Below are 18084 nucleotides of genomic sequence, written 5' to 3'. Positions count from 1 at the left end.
CCTGCCAAGTGGCCTCGGCAGCTGCATGACCCGTGGCCATACAGACCTCACGTACAATGGACTGCAGCTGGGAAAACGCTGAGTTAGCCAGATGCTAGAGAATCTAGAGAATAGTGTGTCCAAAGAAAGAATCTCTTTCTTGAAGGAGTTGTCACTTTTGCTAAATGCTGTTGCTTTGTTGAGCAGACGGTGAAATTAAAGTTAGACTTTAGATTTTACAATATGGAGGACAAAAGTAATTTTGGCAAAGCAATGAACACAAGATTGTTTTTACAGTGGATTTTAAAGAGCATGGTGATAGAGGGTGCAGACTGTGAATGCAGTCATGCACTACATGGCAACGTTTTGTTCAAAGAGGAATGCATATGTGATAGTGATTCCATTAAGTTCATTATGGAGCTGAAAGTGTCCTGTTGCCTAGTGACTTCATAGTTGCCCTAACGTAGCACGATGTATAACAAACACCACTGTGTTCAGTTGCCTACAGTGTTCAGTACGCTAAAATGTTGTGTACAGATTTGTAGCCCAGGGGCTGTAGGGGAACATAATTTTTTCACCTGAAAGTATGTCTATTTGGCATAAAAATATTTTTTGGTGGGTAAATTTTAAGCACTAGCAGACCTGAGAGAAGGTCTAAAAACCAAGTAGATTACCTTTTGTAAAAGGCATTAACACATGTAAGGGGAATCTCCATTTGCATGAGTATCTCCCTTGCTATACCAGGAGGAACTATGAGGGATGATGACCTTATCTCTAGGGACCCTTAAGGAAGCTGAAGACAACTACTGAAATCTGCATCAGTCTTACCCTCCTTTACTGTGCTTCTCCTTGTAACCTCCCAAAACTGACTCCTACAAACCCCAGCATCTTTTATCTTCAGCTGAAACCTGGCTTCAATCATTTTTGTGAGGTACTCAGTTTTCCTGGGTATTTTCTCTTCCTTGTAGACAGGCTATTAAACATCTGTTTGTTTTTCTCTTACTAATCTTTTATTACAGGGATGTCCAAGCCAAGAACATAGAAGTATAGAGAAAACAAATATTTTTCCTCTACTACAGAGCCATGGGCTATGCCATATAGCCTAGGTTGTGTAGCAGCCTATACCATCCATGTTTATGGACTTGCACACAAAGACAAAATTGCCTAAGGACAAATTTATAGAATTTATCCCCATCAGTAAGCTGTGCAGAACTGTATAAGTAACTCCTCCAAGGAGTTTTTGGTAAAGGGAATACAGGAATAGAGTTGTATCAGGAGGGAAACACTGAAGGTAGGTGTTCAGGTTTTGTTTGTGAGAGTTAATTTTATTTTCAGAGAGGAATTAAAGCCTATTTATGAGGACAGAGAATTGTGTATCAGACAGGGGAAATGAAGGGGCAGGGGAGAGGAAAATGATCGACAGTGCAATGTCTCTGAGCGGGCAAGGGAGGACTCGGGGCACACCTAGAGAGCTGGTCGCACACATGGCGTGGAGAATTTACTCACAGGAACTTGAACAAAGACAGATTTGTGCAGATTAAAGCACATTGTGCTAATCAGGTTGATAGATGTGATGGCAGAAAACTGTTGAAACCCTTTCCTGATTTTTCTTATTTTATTACTTTAGAGAAGCAAGGTTATTTTTTGCATATCAGGAACAAATTATGTTTGAAAGAGGTATTGAAAATTTAAGGAGAAAGGAAAACTATAAAATAAATATCTAACAGCACTATATATAATTGCTTCAGTTATTCAAGCTTTTATCTTTAATGCCCACTTTTGCTCTAATTCTTCCAGAATTTTTAAAAATATTATTTATGTTTTTATGTATTTCAGAGAGTGGGAGAGAGAGATAGAAACATCAGTGATGAGAAGGAATCATCTATTGGCTGCCTCCTGTACAACTCAACCAGGGATTGAGCCCACAACTTGGGTATGGGTTCTGAATGAGAATATAACCTTTGACCTCCTGGTTTATGAGATGAAGCTCAACCACTGAGCAAAACCAGCTGAGTTCTTCCAGAATTTTATACTGAGATTGGCATAGTGCAATTAGTAAGCCCTTAAATGCATCAACATATCTATATAATAAAAAGCATAATATGCTAATTAGACAGGAGAGCTGAACAACCTTCCGGACGTCCTTCCAGACCACCTTCCAGATGAAGTCAGGACTGCGAGGGCTGAGCCCCTTGTACCAATTTCGTGCATCAGGCCTCTAGTTATGTAAATAACTAAATAACAACAAAAATAGAATGAGTAAGTATTATAATTGCCTCACCAAACTTCTCTCCACGTGTAGAACCCACAAAGTTTGAATGTAATTGAGGACAAGTGAAGATAAAATATGGGCCTTGATTATCTTGAGCCAATATGATGAACACATACCTTTTGCCAGAGTAATTAGCCCAATTATATGCACATTTCATGAATAAAATACAACTTTTAAAAACAGTGAATGAAAACTTAAAAATGACCTAATTGGAGTATCATTTTAATGGTTATTCAAAATGACAATTTCTCTCCCCGATCTAAGGTGGCATTCATTGTGAGAGGGTGCATTCATCCTGTTAATATATATAAGTTAACACAGTATTTGTTGCTTGTTACTATAATATAGCGACTCTAAGGCAAAAGACGAGATAAAAAGAAATGTATAAAAGGAAATATCACAGAGAAATTAAAATAGAGACCTGATCAAAGTACAGTAAGCCTAAATCCTAACTCACATGTGAACTTTATTGTTTGTAACATGGGCCAATAAATTTCTTTTACCTTAGAACAAATTGAATTGTTTTTGGCTCTTTCCTAGTAATCCGTTATATAAAAATAGGTAACTAATTCACTGAGGCATCCATGTATAGACAGATATGTCAGAAGAGAACTTTATTATTTTTGATCATGCTTAAAGTGATACCGATTTCTTTGTGTGCTAAGGAAAAAGTGCCAATAAGAAATTATTTTCTTGCTAAAGGAAATTGCAAATATGAACAAGTTTGTGAAAGTTAAATTTCATATAACAAAATAAGCACACTGACAATAGCATGCATATGGGCAGAGAGTATATGGGAAATTTCTGTACCTTCCTCTCAACTGTGCTGTGAACCTAAACGGTTCTAACATATAATGGCTTTCAAAAATTCAATCTGAAAAAAGTATCAAGTGCATTTCCACAACAGAATAAACTAGAAAAGACATTAATAATGTGGCTGGTGTTGAGGCTAACACTTACAAACAATTGTACATGAAAGAGCCTCCAATATTTAACCGGGACTTAGGCTAAGTAATCAGGGCATCATAGTGCAGTTTTCTAAACAGTCTCGCCATATGGCTATAAAATATTATCTGTTGCTCATTCTACATACATGTTTAAGATTAGGATTAAATTACATTATAGTATTTCTCATTGGGTTGTCTATTAGGCTTTTTTATTAGCATCTATAAAATTCAGGGTACTGCAATTTACTATACTGTTTTACTAAGCAGATATGTATGAACTCATTACCCATTTAAATTACAGGCAAATAGTTTTTTAAAAAAGTAAGTATATGTTTTAGGCATTAATTCAGTGAAAATGGGCCTCTCCTTTGGTAATGATTGCACATAATACAATTTTCATGATATATATGAACTCATGTATAGTCATAAATTAGTTTCTACTTGATCCAAATATTATTTGGACTGAGGTAAGATTTAGAGCAACCTAAAGTATGATTTTTGATCAAAATACCACTAGAGTTGGACTTGATTTTATTATAAAATAAGTTCCTATTGTTTCTGACAAACACAGTCATCCTTTTCAAAAAATTGTCCCTTCCATATTCTACAGAGGGAGCCAGTTCCAAAAGAACTGCACAATCTTTTATGGATCTTTATAATATTTTCATCACCTCTTTCTGGATTAATCCACTTATTCCTTTATTTTATCAACTAATTTTTAATGAGCCCTTAGCATTTAACAGTCATGAAATTTTCCTCAGGTGACAAAGAATATGCAATTCTACACCTATTGTGATTATTTTGAAAAATAAGATTAACCAAAATGATCACAAATGAACCCACTCGTGTATTCTTTATAACACTCATTTAAAAGTAATTAGTGAATGCTTATTTTCAAAGAGAATATGATGTTGAAAAAAATCTAAATGGAAGCTACTTGAGCAAATGTTATAGATGCAAAACAGGTAGAATATTCATAAAAGGTAAAATAAAAAGTCTAACATAGTATACTTATTGACTTGTCTCAAAGGACATTATAAAATTGCATAAACCACAATCACCAACACCCACTAGGATGATTATAATAAAAAAGATACATAATAATAAATATTGGTAACAATATAGAGAAATTGAACTCCTATACTGCTGATGGGAATGTAAAATGTGACCACTTTGGAAAACAGACTGGCAGTTAAGTTCTTCTGATTGTTAAATATAATTTCCATATCTCAATCCCAGATATATACCCAAAATAAGTTAAGACATGGCTATACACAAACTTTCTCATTAATAGCCAAAACATTATTCATATTGGCAAAAAGTAGAAACAACCCAAATGTCTATCAAGTGATGAATCCTATATAATAAAAGCCTAATATGCTAAGTGTCCACTTGTCCTGAAGTCCCTTCAACCAATCAAAGTGTAATATGCTAATGATATGCTAAGGCTGCTCAACTGCTCCCTATGACATGCACTGACCACCAGGGGGCAGACAGTCGACCGGTTGGCCAGTTGCTATGACATGCACTGACTACCAGTAGGCAGGTTAACTTGCTGCTGGGGTCTGGCTGATCAGGACTGAGCAAGATGGACTGGACACCCCTGGAGCCCTTCTGCGGTCTCTCCCCGCTGGCCAACCTCCTGCGTTCCTTCCCAGCTGCAATCATTCACCGATGGGGTCCCTCGGACTGGCCTGCACCCTCTCACAATCCGGGATTCCTCCAGGGATGTTGGAGAGCTGATTTTGGCCTGATTCCACAGGCCAGGCCGAGGGACCACACTGGTGCACGAATACATGCACTGGGCCTCTAGTGGATAGATAAAATGTGGTGTATCTATACAATGGGATATTTTTTAGCAATAAGAGAGAATAAATTAATGATATGCCATGATGTGGATGAACTTTGAAAACATGCTAAGAGAAGTAAGCCAGTAATAAAGGACCACAGATCACACGATTCTTTTATATGAAGTGCCATTAATAGGTAAATGTATTGCTATAGACTGAATGCAAAATTCATATGTTGAAACCTAACACCCAATTGAGGGTATTAGGAAGTGGGGTCTTTGGAAAGTGATTAGGCAATAAGGGTGGAGGCCTCATCATTAAGATTAGTGTTCTTACAGTAGAGACCTCTAAAACTTCCTTGCCCTTCTGCCTTGTGGGGACACCACTAGGCCGCAGCCATGGATGAAACAGGAAGCTGGTCCTCACCAGATAGGGAATGTGCCAGCATCTTGATCTTGGTCTTCCCAGCCTCCAATGACTGTGAGAAATAAGTTTATTATTTAAAGCATCCAGCAGCCTGAACAGACTAAAACAGCTAGGCAGTGATTTTCAACCAGTGTGCCAAAAGAATTTTTAAAACATGCACTACCTGATTATTTAGTCAGGGGCACTGACCTCTTCTCCCTTAGATGGGCAAATTTAAAAATGACGACAGCCAACACAACAGTCATCCCGTGTGAGTGAATAAAAATCATACCTTTTTTTGTCAGATCAGCATAAAAAATACTATAGTTTTGGTGTGCTACAGAATTTTAATAATTATTTTATGTGTGCCATGAGATGAAAAGGTTGAAAATCACTGATTTAGAGAAATAGAATCTAGATTAGTGGCTTCCTAGAACGGAGCACATAGAGGAGGCATAACCTCTGAGGGCAAAAAAAAACACCCAAAAACCGAGCATAATTTCATGTTCTGTAGCACTATTTTTTAATGTGAAGTTGATTATATGTGTGTGTGTGTATTTCTAATATATATATATATATATATATATATATATATATATATATATATATCATAGAAATCTTTTCTAAATGCCTGTATAATTTCTGCAAACATAAATTCTAGACCTGGGGTAATTTAGACTTGGGTTTATCACTTAATATGTAAAGAAAGAATTCATTGTTATGATAGATCCATTTTCTTAGTTTTATTCTAATTTCGTTTGAACACAGTCTTATACAACTTTTTAAACTCACAAATAATTATTGACATTTATGCTTGTGCTTTTCTGAACTTAGATATTAACCATAGTGCATTATTCTGTATCTCCTATATTTCTCTCAAAGAGGGCGTAGTCCTGCCTATTGAAATTCCAAGTTATTACTTTACAATAAGTTTTCTAAATGCTAACTGAAGCCTGAGGAGGGGTGTTATATTGATGAAATTATTCAAGAGCAATGATCAGTTTTCATTTCCTTTTCTCCTAAACTGAAGTGTGTGAAGAACTGTTCTTCTATCTAGCCTTTGATGACTTACTTATAAGTATGATATAAGCACAGTTAGAAGGAGAGCCAAATGCTTTGACTCAAGCATGAGGACTAAGTGTCCACAATGCAATTTTTCACCACTATGCCAGGATTAAGGTAAAGGAGACTAGATATGCTGTATTCACTGTGTCTGACAATGTGTAAAATTGTATCTAATACATTCTGTGCACTCTCTTAGATCCTGGCATCAAAAATAAAAATGGTAAGAGACCTGCTTATGAGGAAATCTCAGAATAAATCTTCCTGTACGGTGACATATTTTCCTATCGTACATAAAGTCAAGTCATTTACCATTTTCTGAAGCAGCCACTGTGATGTTGTACCACGGAGTTTCTTCTCTATCAAGAACCTTTGTAGTCTTAATTGATCCAGTATTGGCATCAATATTGAAAAACCTGTCATCTTCAGCATTGTAGTCAATGAAGTATCTAGATAAGAAAATAGGTAAGTATTTTTTCTTGCTGTTATAATAAAAAATATAAAACTGAAGCAAGAGAGATACTCAAATATTTAAACACATATATTTAACTTTTATGTCTGGCTCTTAAGATTTGACTGGCAACTTTACATTTGCATAGACTGACATCAATTATTTTTTTTATCTCAGTTTGTCTTTAATGATATGCTTAGTTTAATTACTAATTAAAAAATAGGTACCAAATTCCATGAATAGAGTAGTAGACAGTAGAAATGTAATAATTAATAAAGTAAAGAAAAAAATCACCTCTGGGAAGTCAATAGTATATTGGGAAAAAAAATCAAATGTGTAATGAAATTTCTCATTGTTACATGTAAAAACATTTTAGGATAGAAGGAGATGTCAGAGACTAATTTATATTACAGTTTCATTGTAGCTGAGGTTTGATCATAAATATAAAATGAAAAAGAAAACATTACATTGTTATCATATGTCCATAGTCAACGAATGAGAAATGAAATAAATGGAAGGTGGGTTGCATTACCGACCACAACTCTTCCTTCTCCAATTCATATACTTCGGCAGGGCCCTCTCACAGTAGGAGTGGCCTCCAGCTTACTTTGGCAATTGAATGATTTGAAAGCAGTGGTGTCCTACCTAGACCATATTTGTGTCTAGGTTTCATGAGTCTTTGCATGTTTCCTCTTATGCTTGGCCACTGCCATGAGAAGAACATGCCAGAGCTAGTGCACTGGCCCCAGAGGAAGATGGACATGCATGGGCAGAGTTGTCCCAGTTCAGGATGCCCAGCCTCAGGCAGAACCTCCTAGTAAATGAACAGGCGCAGGATGGAACGCACTGGAGTAAACAGAGCCAGCAAACAAAAGCCAGCTCAGTTCAGCTGATCCTCAGCTAACTCACAGTGGCATACACTTTGGGTTTAAATTACTTTTTTCTTTACCCCCAAGTTTTGGGATTTCACATTATTCAGAATAGATAATGCACATAAGTATGAATAAATAATATAATAAACAATCATGCGTTCTAAAAATGTTCCAAACCATCAGGAGAGAAGAAAAGTCTTCTCTCCTAAACCTCTAATACTTCTTCCCTTTCCATTAGTCTCAGTTTAAGTAACATTTTATCTTAGACCTGAATAAAAAGTGAGCTATTATATGGAAAGTGCCAAGGGAAGAATACTTGAATATGGTAAACCAACATGCAAAGATCCAACTTCAGGAAAAAGTTTGACTTGCTTTAGAAACAAATGTATCTTTCCATGTAGCCAGCAGAATGAAGGAATTTGATGGACAAGCCCTGCAGCACATGGTAAGGAATTTTTGCTTTTTTAAAAAAGCAATGGTTTTCCCATACACGATTTATTTATTTTATGAAAAAAAAATCACAGTGACTACTTTAAATCTTGGATTGTAGAAATGTAAAAACAATTCAGAATATAAATTACGCTATTTTGGACAAAGGTGGGGAAAAAAGAAGGGAATGGAAACAACTGTACAAAATAATGGTATATATCAGACACAACCTATGGAACTTTTTGCTGAAGTGGCATTAGTAGAGGGTAGAGATCACAGTAACGTGTGTGTGTGTGTGTGTGTGTGTGTGTGTGTGTGTGTGTGTGTGTGTGTGTGTGAGATCTACCATGTAATGGATAGGCCCACTTACTGATCTGGATAAAGAGGTAAGGGAGGCTGGCCGGTGTGGTTCAGTGTTTGAGCATTGACTTATGAACCAGGAAGTCACAGATTGTGGGCTCTGTCCCCAATGTGGGGCGTGCAGGTGGCAGCTGATCAATGATCTCTCTCATCATTGATGTTTCTATCTCTCTCTCCCTTCCTCCCTGAAATCAATAAAAATATTTTTAAAGAAGAGCTAAGGGAAATACTGTCTTTGGGAGAAAAACAATTTGAGAGGAATCAACCACCTTAAGGCTTAACCCATTATGCCTTCGATGTCAATTAATTAGACAAGCATGTGTAATAAAAAGCAGAGATTTAGGTGTGGGTGTGAAATTTGTGTTTTCTGAACAGGAAATATAAATTTGAGATATATCAGCCTAAATTTAAGGTAATGGGAATGGTGCAAACTCCTTTAGGAGAGAATTGTAAGAATAAAGGAAATAAAAGATTTGGGCACTACAGCACTCAACCTTTTGAGTCTAGAGCAGCCCAGAATCTGGGTAAAGAAAGTGCTAGTAAAAGGAGAGAAACAGCTGAAAGGAAGAGAAAAAGTGGGAGGGCGAGGCAATCGAGAAACCAAGAAAGAATTGATATAAATGGGCAGCCCTGGTGAATTCTGTTAAGCTGAGTGAGGTTAGTAAAGGTTGATTGAATTTGGCAGGATGGACACGACTGGTTAACTTGAGAATAAAGTTTCAATAAAATATGAAATGATGGGATTGTTATTTTAGTGGATTCAAGAATATATTGAATGTGAGAATATGAAGCCCATGAGTTATGACACTTTGCTTGCCATCGTTACCTGAAAAAGAGATCAGAAAAAAATGAAGGCTTATGTCATCAGAGAAGTGAGTTTCAACAAATTATTATTTTTTCTGTGAAGGGAAATATTAAGCATTGTCTTTCTTAAAGGAAGTTATCATTTTGAAAGAGTGAAATACCTAAAAAGGTGAGTAGGATTGGGCTCCAAAGCACAGATAGAAGACTTTCCATTGAAAGTAACAGAAACCCTTCTTCATGAGGAAAATCTCAGAAGTTTGGGCAAATACATTGACTAGGTAATTGTACGGCAATATCACAGAATTCATCTTCCTTTCTAGAACAGAGTATAATTGGAAAACAACCCATGTCTCTGATAGGCAGGTATTAACAAGACATTTAGAATATATTGCTAAAGTGTGAAACCTTATAACTACTCGTGTATATACACACATGCCAAAACATTGCAGAAATTAATATTACCATGCAGATTGACTATAGGGCATCTCCCGAAAATGTAGGAGCTCGCTTAGTGAAAATAACACATATAAAGGGACAAAAGGTATCACTTGTAACTGTGTGACCAAAAACAAGACATTGCTGTGAACTCTTGCTCTAATATTAATTACATGTTAATTGAAGCAAGTGCAACATAAAAAAGCAATTTAAACAAGAAGTATAAGGCAAATCTGTTTCAAAGAAGAGACACCAGATTCTAACACTACAGAATAGTGGGAAAGAGCTATGTCATCGAGCTTTCCAAAACATTAGGCCATGGCACCCTGAAACTGTTTTAGTTTTTTCTTTTACTTGAATTCATATCACACACAAAAAACCTTCCCCGAGTATGTCTAACCTAGAGGCCCAGTGCTAAACTGCTTAGGAGGTGTGAGAAGATTTGATGAACGAAAAAGATAGCATCCCTTAAATATAATCAATTAGCATTCTAATTTTTATACAGGAATGGGGAAAAGTAATTTAATAATAATAAGTAATGCAATAATAAGTAAATAATAAAATAATGAATTCTGAGTTTTGTGTACTCACAAATGTAAACGTACTTTTGCCCACCCATGTATTATCTAAAGTTAGTTACTATGAACCTGTCTTCAAGAAACTTTTCACTTGGGGGTACCCTCTAGAGAACAACAGTTCCTGCATCCAAAAATGGGACCCAAAATCGAATCATTATTCAACCTGCAAGTTTCCTGTTGCAACGCAAAAGTCCAGATTATGTTTCTATCAATACAGCCCTATGAAATATGGAAGAATATGCCCCATTTTAGAAATCGGATCACTTCAGAACCATCAGTCTGAAAGAAAATGGTGTTTTTTCTGTTTGTAGGCAAAATAAAGAATCTGAAAATGTGTAATTTCTTTATCAGAATAATCCCCTCTCTTTTACACACTTTACGCAGAGCTTTCTAATGTAAGGGCTAGTATGAGTTGTTAAATGCTTTTAGAATAAATATAGTTTTATTTGAATTTAAAGAATAAAAACCTGTATTTAAATATGTTTGAAAATGGTAGGTATAATGCTAGAGATGTGTCATATGACTCTTATAATTTAAATTTTAATTTTCTTTGCAACCTAACACCCTTGAGATATCTGCAACATAAGGGCTAAATATCAGCTATGCTTGGGTCCCAAGAGTCTTATTTGTGGAGTTGCAATTGAATTTCAACTCAAGGAGAACTAAATAGTTCTGCTTAACTAACCTTGAATTTCTGCCTAGCCATACAACTAAAAAGGATAAAGAGAAATATTAGAAAAAAGAAACTATTCAAAACTATATTCAGAGACTAAATATAGAATAATTTAATGCTAACTATTTAAAATTTAAAAAGTGGCATGGCTCCATTAAGCTGCTCATCAAACAATAAAAAATAGATGTCAACATTCTTAGTAGGTAACTATCAAATAATCTATAATAATGAAAGCATAATATGCTAATTAGACCAGACATCCTTCTGGATGTCCTTCTGGGACGACCTTTCTGATAAAGCCAGGGCTGTGAGGGAAGCCCGGGTCCCAGGTGCCAGAGGGAAGCCAGTGCCTGCAGCCAGGGGAAGAAAGAAGGCCTACTCTTATATAAATTTCATGCATCGGGCCTCTATTTTTTTTTTAATAAAATCCATTTATTTCCTTTTACAAACCTTCAAAAGGTAAACATGGCATCTTAATACTTTATGAACTTACATACATAGGTGTGTTTTTTTTTGCAAATGATAATATTAATTTAATAATTTGTAAAACATCCAGCAAGTATAATATCTGGTAACCATTTGCCTAAATGATATAGGTTCTAAATTGGGATTAATGGTAAAACCTAAAAAAATAATTAGAATTTTGAGAATTTTTTATATTCCAGTTCACAGTTTTCAACAGTAAGCCAGTGTAAACTGAAGCTAGAGTATACGTAACTGGACAAGACATTTAAAAATATTCTTCAAATTCTACTCTCCTCCATAATAAAGACTATATAGGGGTGATATGTGAGACTGCAAGAAAACTGATATACATACAAAAGCAATCTGTAACAGGTAATATAAGCTAACATTTATTGAGCAATTAAAATGTACTGCTTTGTGCTTGAAGTGTTTTCTAAATACTAGTTCATTACATATTCAAAACAACTGCATGAGATCACTATTATTTATAGGCTATTTTTACAGAGGAGAAAACTGAGGCACAGAGTGATGGAAATGTTAAGGAGCTCTTAGTGCAAGAGATTAAAATATAATCTAGGTCCGTTACATAATATTTATAAGCTCCTTTTCTAAAGAGAAGACAATACTGGAGGCTTTCTATATTCATTCAAAAATATTTATTTGAAGGAGTAAAGGAAATAAAAATATTAAAGAAGAAGAATCAGCAAACCCTGAAAATTATTTAGATATCGATTTAGTTAGGGAAATGAGTAAGCAAAAAAAAGAAAAATAAAGTATTTCAAACTAATATGATTGATGGCCAGAGAATAAATATGTTTACATTAATTCTATGACAAAATTGAAAATAAAATGCATTCTATTGAAATAAGATGAAAATTCATTATTCAAATTAGAATAAATAGGCCAACAAAGAGGCAAATGAGTTATAATGATAGGAAACAGTCACTTTCAGTAGCAATTACCTTTATTCCCATATTTTTATTTTCTTCAAGAGAAGCTACTTTAAACCAATTACCCAGTTCATCATCTGGCACTCAATTCCCCTATGATTATGTAGGTATAGACTCAAGAAAATTATAGTCATATTGAAGTGCATTGGAAGAGTTATTTTTCATTTCAATAACAAAATTTCACTCCTCAGAAACATTTATTATTTTGATTACAGTTTGTCCATTTCACCATAATAAACTAATTGAAAATGTATGCACTGAAAATCTTACAGTGATTTACTTGGAGAAACATCAGTTGGCTTGAAGTCTAGGAGACTTCTCTCACATGTCACACTTTAGATACTTGCAGACACAGAACATGAGTGGTAAAGCAGATTTATTTGAGATTTTGCCTCTCAATCAGCTGTATATGTAAGTTTGACTGACCTTGACTAATAGATGGGATCAAGTTTAATCCATATACACCCTGTGGGATACTTCAGCAGCTTGGCCTTGTCTTTAACCAAACAAACAAACAAACAGCTGTGGCATAGCTCAGATTCATTAAAAAAGTTAAGGTTCCCTTTGTTCGTTTTTGGGATACAATTTATCCCCCAAGCCATGCATCCAGAAAATAATCTTTCCAAAACATACGGATCTTGTCACTTGATAAAGAGCACAGTGTGCTTCATAAAAGGGGTGGCACACAGATCACAGAGCTATTTTGGAAGGGTTTTGAATTTTCTGAACCAAAGGGATCCAATGAAACAAAAGCATCTAACTCAGCGGTTCTCAACCTGTGGGTCGCGACCCCTTTGGCGGTTGAACGACCCTTTCACAGGGGTCGCCTAAGACCATCCTGCATATCAGATATTTACATTATGATTCATAACAGTAGCAACATTACAGTTATGAAGTAGCAACGAAAATAATTTTATGGTTGGGTCACAACATGAGGAACTGTATTTAAAGGGCCAGAAGGTTGAGAACCACTGATCTAACTGAAGTAAAACTCTGGCATAAGAAATCATGTTTCCCCATCTGTTATTTACTCCTCTAAGTTACTAAGATATCATACATTCTAGTAATCCTGAGTTTTAGAAATGCTGTGGAACCATTTAAAACTTTTTTAATTTCTTTGAAATAGTCACCTGAAAGCTATTAGGAGGTTTAATCTCCAGTCAGTAGTCTAATAAAACAGTGACCCTAAGCCAGGACTTAGCTATTCATTCCAGGGCTAAATGAAACCAGACCACCCAGAAACTATGCTCCCTTCCTGAGTCAGGGCTGTGATTTGGGGAGGTCACTGCTATAGGCCAAGACTGTTAGATGAATTTGAACCAAAAAATGGGAAAAAGTTTACAGGTGTTCTGTACCTTTATTAAAGCATGGAAATGACCATATTCTGATTGAATCTCTATGATGGCTTAACTGTGTTATCTGGAGCCAGTCAGTTGGTCCTCAGTTTACAGATATCTTCTTCCATATAAGAACACGTTTTTCTCAATCACTTTTAGGTGTCCTTACATTCTCAAATGTCATAGTTCCATGACATTTAGCAGTAAAGTTCTTAGTCAATGTAAATATGCTAACTTGGCTATATGAAATGTGATACATTTGTAAAATGCCAGTTATAGACAAAGACTTCTGGCTTTAAGTAGGAGACTGCTTTCTCTCTATCTTTACTTGATTGGTATTCAACATCCTTAAAGAGTTATCTCCCTTTTATTAGAAGACCCAGTGATTCCACTTCTTGGAATTTATCCAATGAAACCTGAAACACTAATTCAAAAGGCATATGCACCTCTATGTTCATTGCAGTGTTATTTACAATAGCCAAGATTTGGCAACAGTCCAAGTGTCCATTAGATAAGAGAATAAAACAGTTATGTACATTTATACAATGCAATACTACTCAGCCATAAAAAAGAAAATTTTACCCTTTGAAACAGCATGGATGGACCTGGAGAATATTATGCTAAGTGAAATAAGCCAATCAGAGAAAGACAAGTACAATATGATTTTACTCAGATGTGGAATTTAGTGAACAATCTGAACTAATAGGTAAATTAGTAAAGAATCATAGATAGAGAGCAGGCTGACAGCTGAGGTAGGGGGGATAAGGGGGGTAGAGAGATTGAGCAAAAAAGAAAAAAAAAGAGAAAAAAATTCATTCATGGACATGGATAACTATGTGGTGATTATGGGGGGGAGTAGGTTGGTAGGTGCAAGTGGAGGAGGATATAGGGCAGTGATGGCAAACCTATGACATGCGTGTCAGAGGTGACACGCAAACTCATTTTTTTGGTTGATTTTTCTTTGTTAAATGGCATTTAAATATACAAAATAAATATCAAAGATATAAGTCTTTGTTTTACTATGGTTGCAAATATCAAAAAATTTCTATATGTGACACGGCACCAGAGTTGTTAAGGTTTTTTCAAAATGCTGACACGCCGAGCTCAAAAGGTTCGCCATCACTGATATAGGGGGAATAAATGGTAATGGAAAAAATAAATATAAATCAAGAGAAAGAACAACAACCCTACATAATAAAAGGCTAATATGCAAATTGTCCCCTCAGGAGTTCGACTGACCAGGGGTTCGACTGCCCACTATGACGTACGCTGACCACCAGAGGGAGGTGCAGAACGAAGGAAGGCCAGAGCCAGCAGCTAGCAGCCAGGGAAGGAAGGCCCCGGTCGGCAGCCAGCAGCTGGGGGAAGGAAGGCTCTGATCAGCCCTAATCGCCAGCCAGGCCTAGGGACCCACCCATGCACGAATTTTGTGCACTGGGCCTCTAGTAATTAAATAAAAAAGATGGCTATGACAGCTTTGATCAGGGTATATTAAGCTTGCCATTCTAATTAAACTATACTAGATTTTCAATAAACTAAACTTTTATAAGCAAATTTGGTCTATAAACATATATCAGATGATATGTTTAACATGAATATATTTTGAAACAATTTCTAGTTATTCTTTGTCTTTCTTTTCAAAAGTTTGAATCCTATATTCAAACCTTCTTAATTATGATATTTTTTACTGTTGAACTTTGCAATATAACCTTATTATTATGAAATATCTCTTAATTTTGCTGTTTTAAGATTTAATATTAATGTGGTATTTCTAATTCCCATCTCATCATGAGCTATGTGAAAATTTCAGAGAAACATAAAATAATATAACAACAAAATCTCAACAATAAACACACCAAAAATAATGCAGTCAAAAAAGAAAAAAATATAGGGAACTCAAGGACATCGACAACAGTGTGGTGATTGTGGGGCCAGACGGGGTGGGTGGAAGTGAAAGAGGGCACAGAGAGGATAATGGTGATGGCAAAATAAAATAAAATAGAAAACAAGAATAAAGAACACGGTGATTATACTGGGACGCTTGCTCATTGAGGCTACAAGTAAACTCAAAATAGGCAGAGTAAACACTCCTAATTCTCTGCAACACTTTTTTTTAAAGATAATTTAGAATTTTTTTTTTAATTTGGCATATATTTTCAACTCTAATCATAATTTTATTCCTAAAGTTAGCATATAAATGGGCTATTGCTTCCTAAGTAGGGTCATGTTGAAATTTGAAACAATTAAACACAATATTTATTATTTCCTTTTGATTGCTGTAAAGTTGTACAAAGAAACCATAAAAAAGTTATCAACAATAAGTAAATATATAGATAAATACAGATATTAATTCAGAGTGGAAAGAAGTTAGGATGGTAGAATGTATATATAGATTCAGAATGTATATAGAGATTCACAATAAAGCTCTTCCTCTTATGAGAAATTGTTAATTGAGGTCTTCAATAATTTCTTTGTGTTGTACTAAATCAAGTATTATACGTTTTAGTAGTATTACATTTACCACCATATGTTGTACTATACTAAGAGGCTTGACTCTTTTCATCATCTCATTTATCCAATGTATGAAGTGCATCCAAATAGTAGACCTGAGGTCTTGGCTTTACTCAATGGCTTTCTGTAAAACATCAGTCTGTTTCTTACTTTGTGACCTTTGACTTCTACAAATGCAATTGTTTATGACTAGTATTATTAATAGAAGTTGTTGTTTAAATATATAAGAGGCCTGGTTAAAAAAAAATAGGCCTGGTATTCTGGCTTTAAAAACAAAGAAACAAGGTTTTGGGGGTAGAACAAAACTGGATTTAAATTCTGGATCTGCCACTTTATCACTATGTAAACTTGGCCAAATTACTTAACATTTTGAGCTTTCGTTTCTTCATCTGTAGACTCCTCAGAATTCTTACACGGGTTTTTGGAATGCTATATAAAGCCCCTAGCTCACAGATAACAAGCCATAAATGGTCACTATTTTTAATAGTCACAAGATCACATTTCCAGAAAGCTCTCTAGCTCCTCTTGTACAACCAAAGATTGTTCATCTCACCCTGGCCAGATGGCTCAGTTTGCTGGCACATTGTCCTGTATACCAATAGGTTGCTGGTTCTATTCCCAGTCAAGGCACATACCCAGGTTGTGGATTTCATCCCCTGTTGGGTCCTGTATGGAAACAACCAATCAATGTTTCTCTCCCAAATCGATGTTTCTCCCATTCTCTCTCTCCACCCTCCTCTCTCTCTAAAAAAGAAATCAATAAAGACATATCCTCAGGTGAAGATTAAAATATATAAATATATTGCTCATCTCTCCACAGCTACGGGGGAGTTTCTGATTTCCACTTGCAGCATGCCAGCAATTGAGTGCAATCTGTTTAAATTGAGGGTGTCTTCATTGCAGGTAAATAGCCTGGCTCTGATTTTACTCTTTTTAAAGGTGGTGATTATATTGCTGCCAATTGCACATTCCTGTTGTGAGTTGAAAGAGACAAAAGCTAGACATGGAATGCTCTTAGAAGTCTGAAGAGTCTTACTAATAATTTAGAAAATTGAAATACAAAAGACTGAAGTCAGGAAGCTTTTCACAAATGCCTGTAAGACTCAAACTCCCTTTCATTATCAATTCTACAGACTTGGAGTTAATTGCATTTCAGGGCACATGGCAAGGTACATCTTTTCACTGTGCTTTTCCTTAATTAGTACAAATGTTTAGTCCCTAAGAAAGGTGGAAGTATAAGGTTTGCTTTTGTGTTTGTTAATGTTTTCTGTTTTTTATTCACTGTTTGCAGCTAGAGGCCCATATGAATGACATACTTTTATTGAAATCAAGAATAAATATTATGTAAATTATACCTTGCAAAAGCAGCTAAGGAATCTAATTATTTTAAGGTAGCTTTAGAAGGATTTATTTTGGTTGTCTAACCAAAACAAAGCAGAAAGAATAATGCATATGCTAATAGACTTGTGCTTCTCAATATTAGCATTTGGAGTCAATACACCAATCATCTTTGCGTCCGAACAAGTGGGATGTTCAATTAACATGGCAGTGTTCGATTAATGCTCCTAATAGTACAGAGCAATTACTGAGGCAATTAATAATATCATGGGACAATTCATTATACATAATTTATTTATTTTTTTTAAATGTATAGGTTGAAATATTACATGGCTGTGAATGTATTTGAAACATACTCACTGGTATACATTTCCCAAAAATCTCTTTTCTTTTTTTTTAAATTTTGTAATTTTAATTTTAAAATCT

The 18084-nt window shown here is 35.3% G+C and overlaps 1 protein-coding gene across 4 annotated transcripts in view; it reads right to left on the bottom strand.

Moving 5' to 3' along the window:
* CDH18 (cadherin 18) overlaps window positions 1–18084 on the bottom strand; it is a 707444-nt gene that overhangs the window by 34824 nt on the left and 654536 nt on the right. For all 4 annotated transcript variants that reach the window (XM_059694741.1, XM_059694743.1, XM_059694744.1 and 1 more), the window contains exon 8: window positions 6768–6904. In XM_059694741.1, the coding sequence (XP_059550724.1) occupies window positions 6768–6904 (137 nt within the window). The remainder of the gene's footprint in view (window positions 1–6767; window positions 6905–18084) is intronic.

Source organism: Myotis daubentonii, chromosome 4 (genome assembly GCF_963259705.1).
Source record: "Myotis daubentonii chromosome 4, mMyoDau2.1, whole genome shotgun sequence".
Classification (NCBI taxonomy): Eukaryota; Metazoa; Chordata; class Mammalia; order Chiroptera; family Vespertilionidae; genus Myotis; species Myotis daubentonii.
Note: the sequence above shows the minus strand (reverse complement) of the source record. Positions and strands in the feature narration are given on the sequence as shown.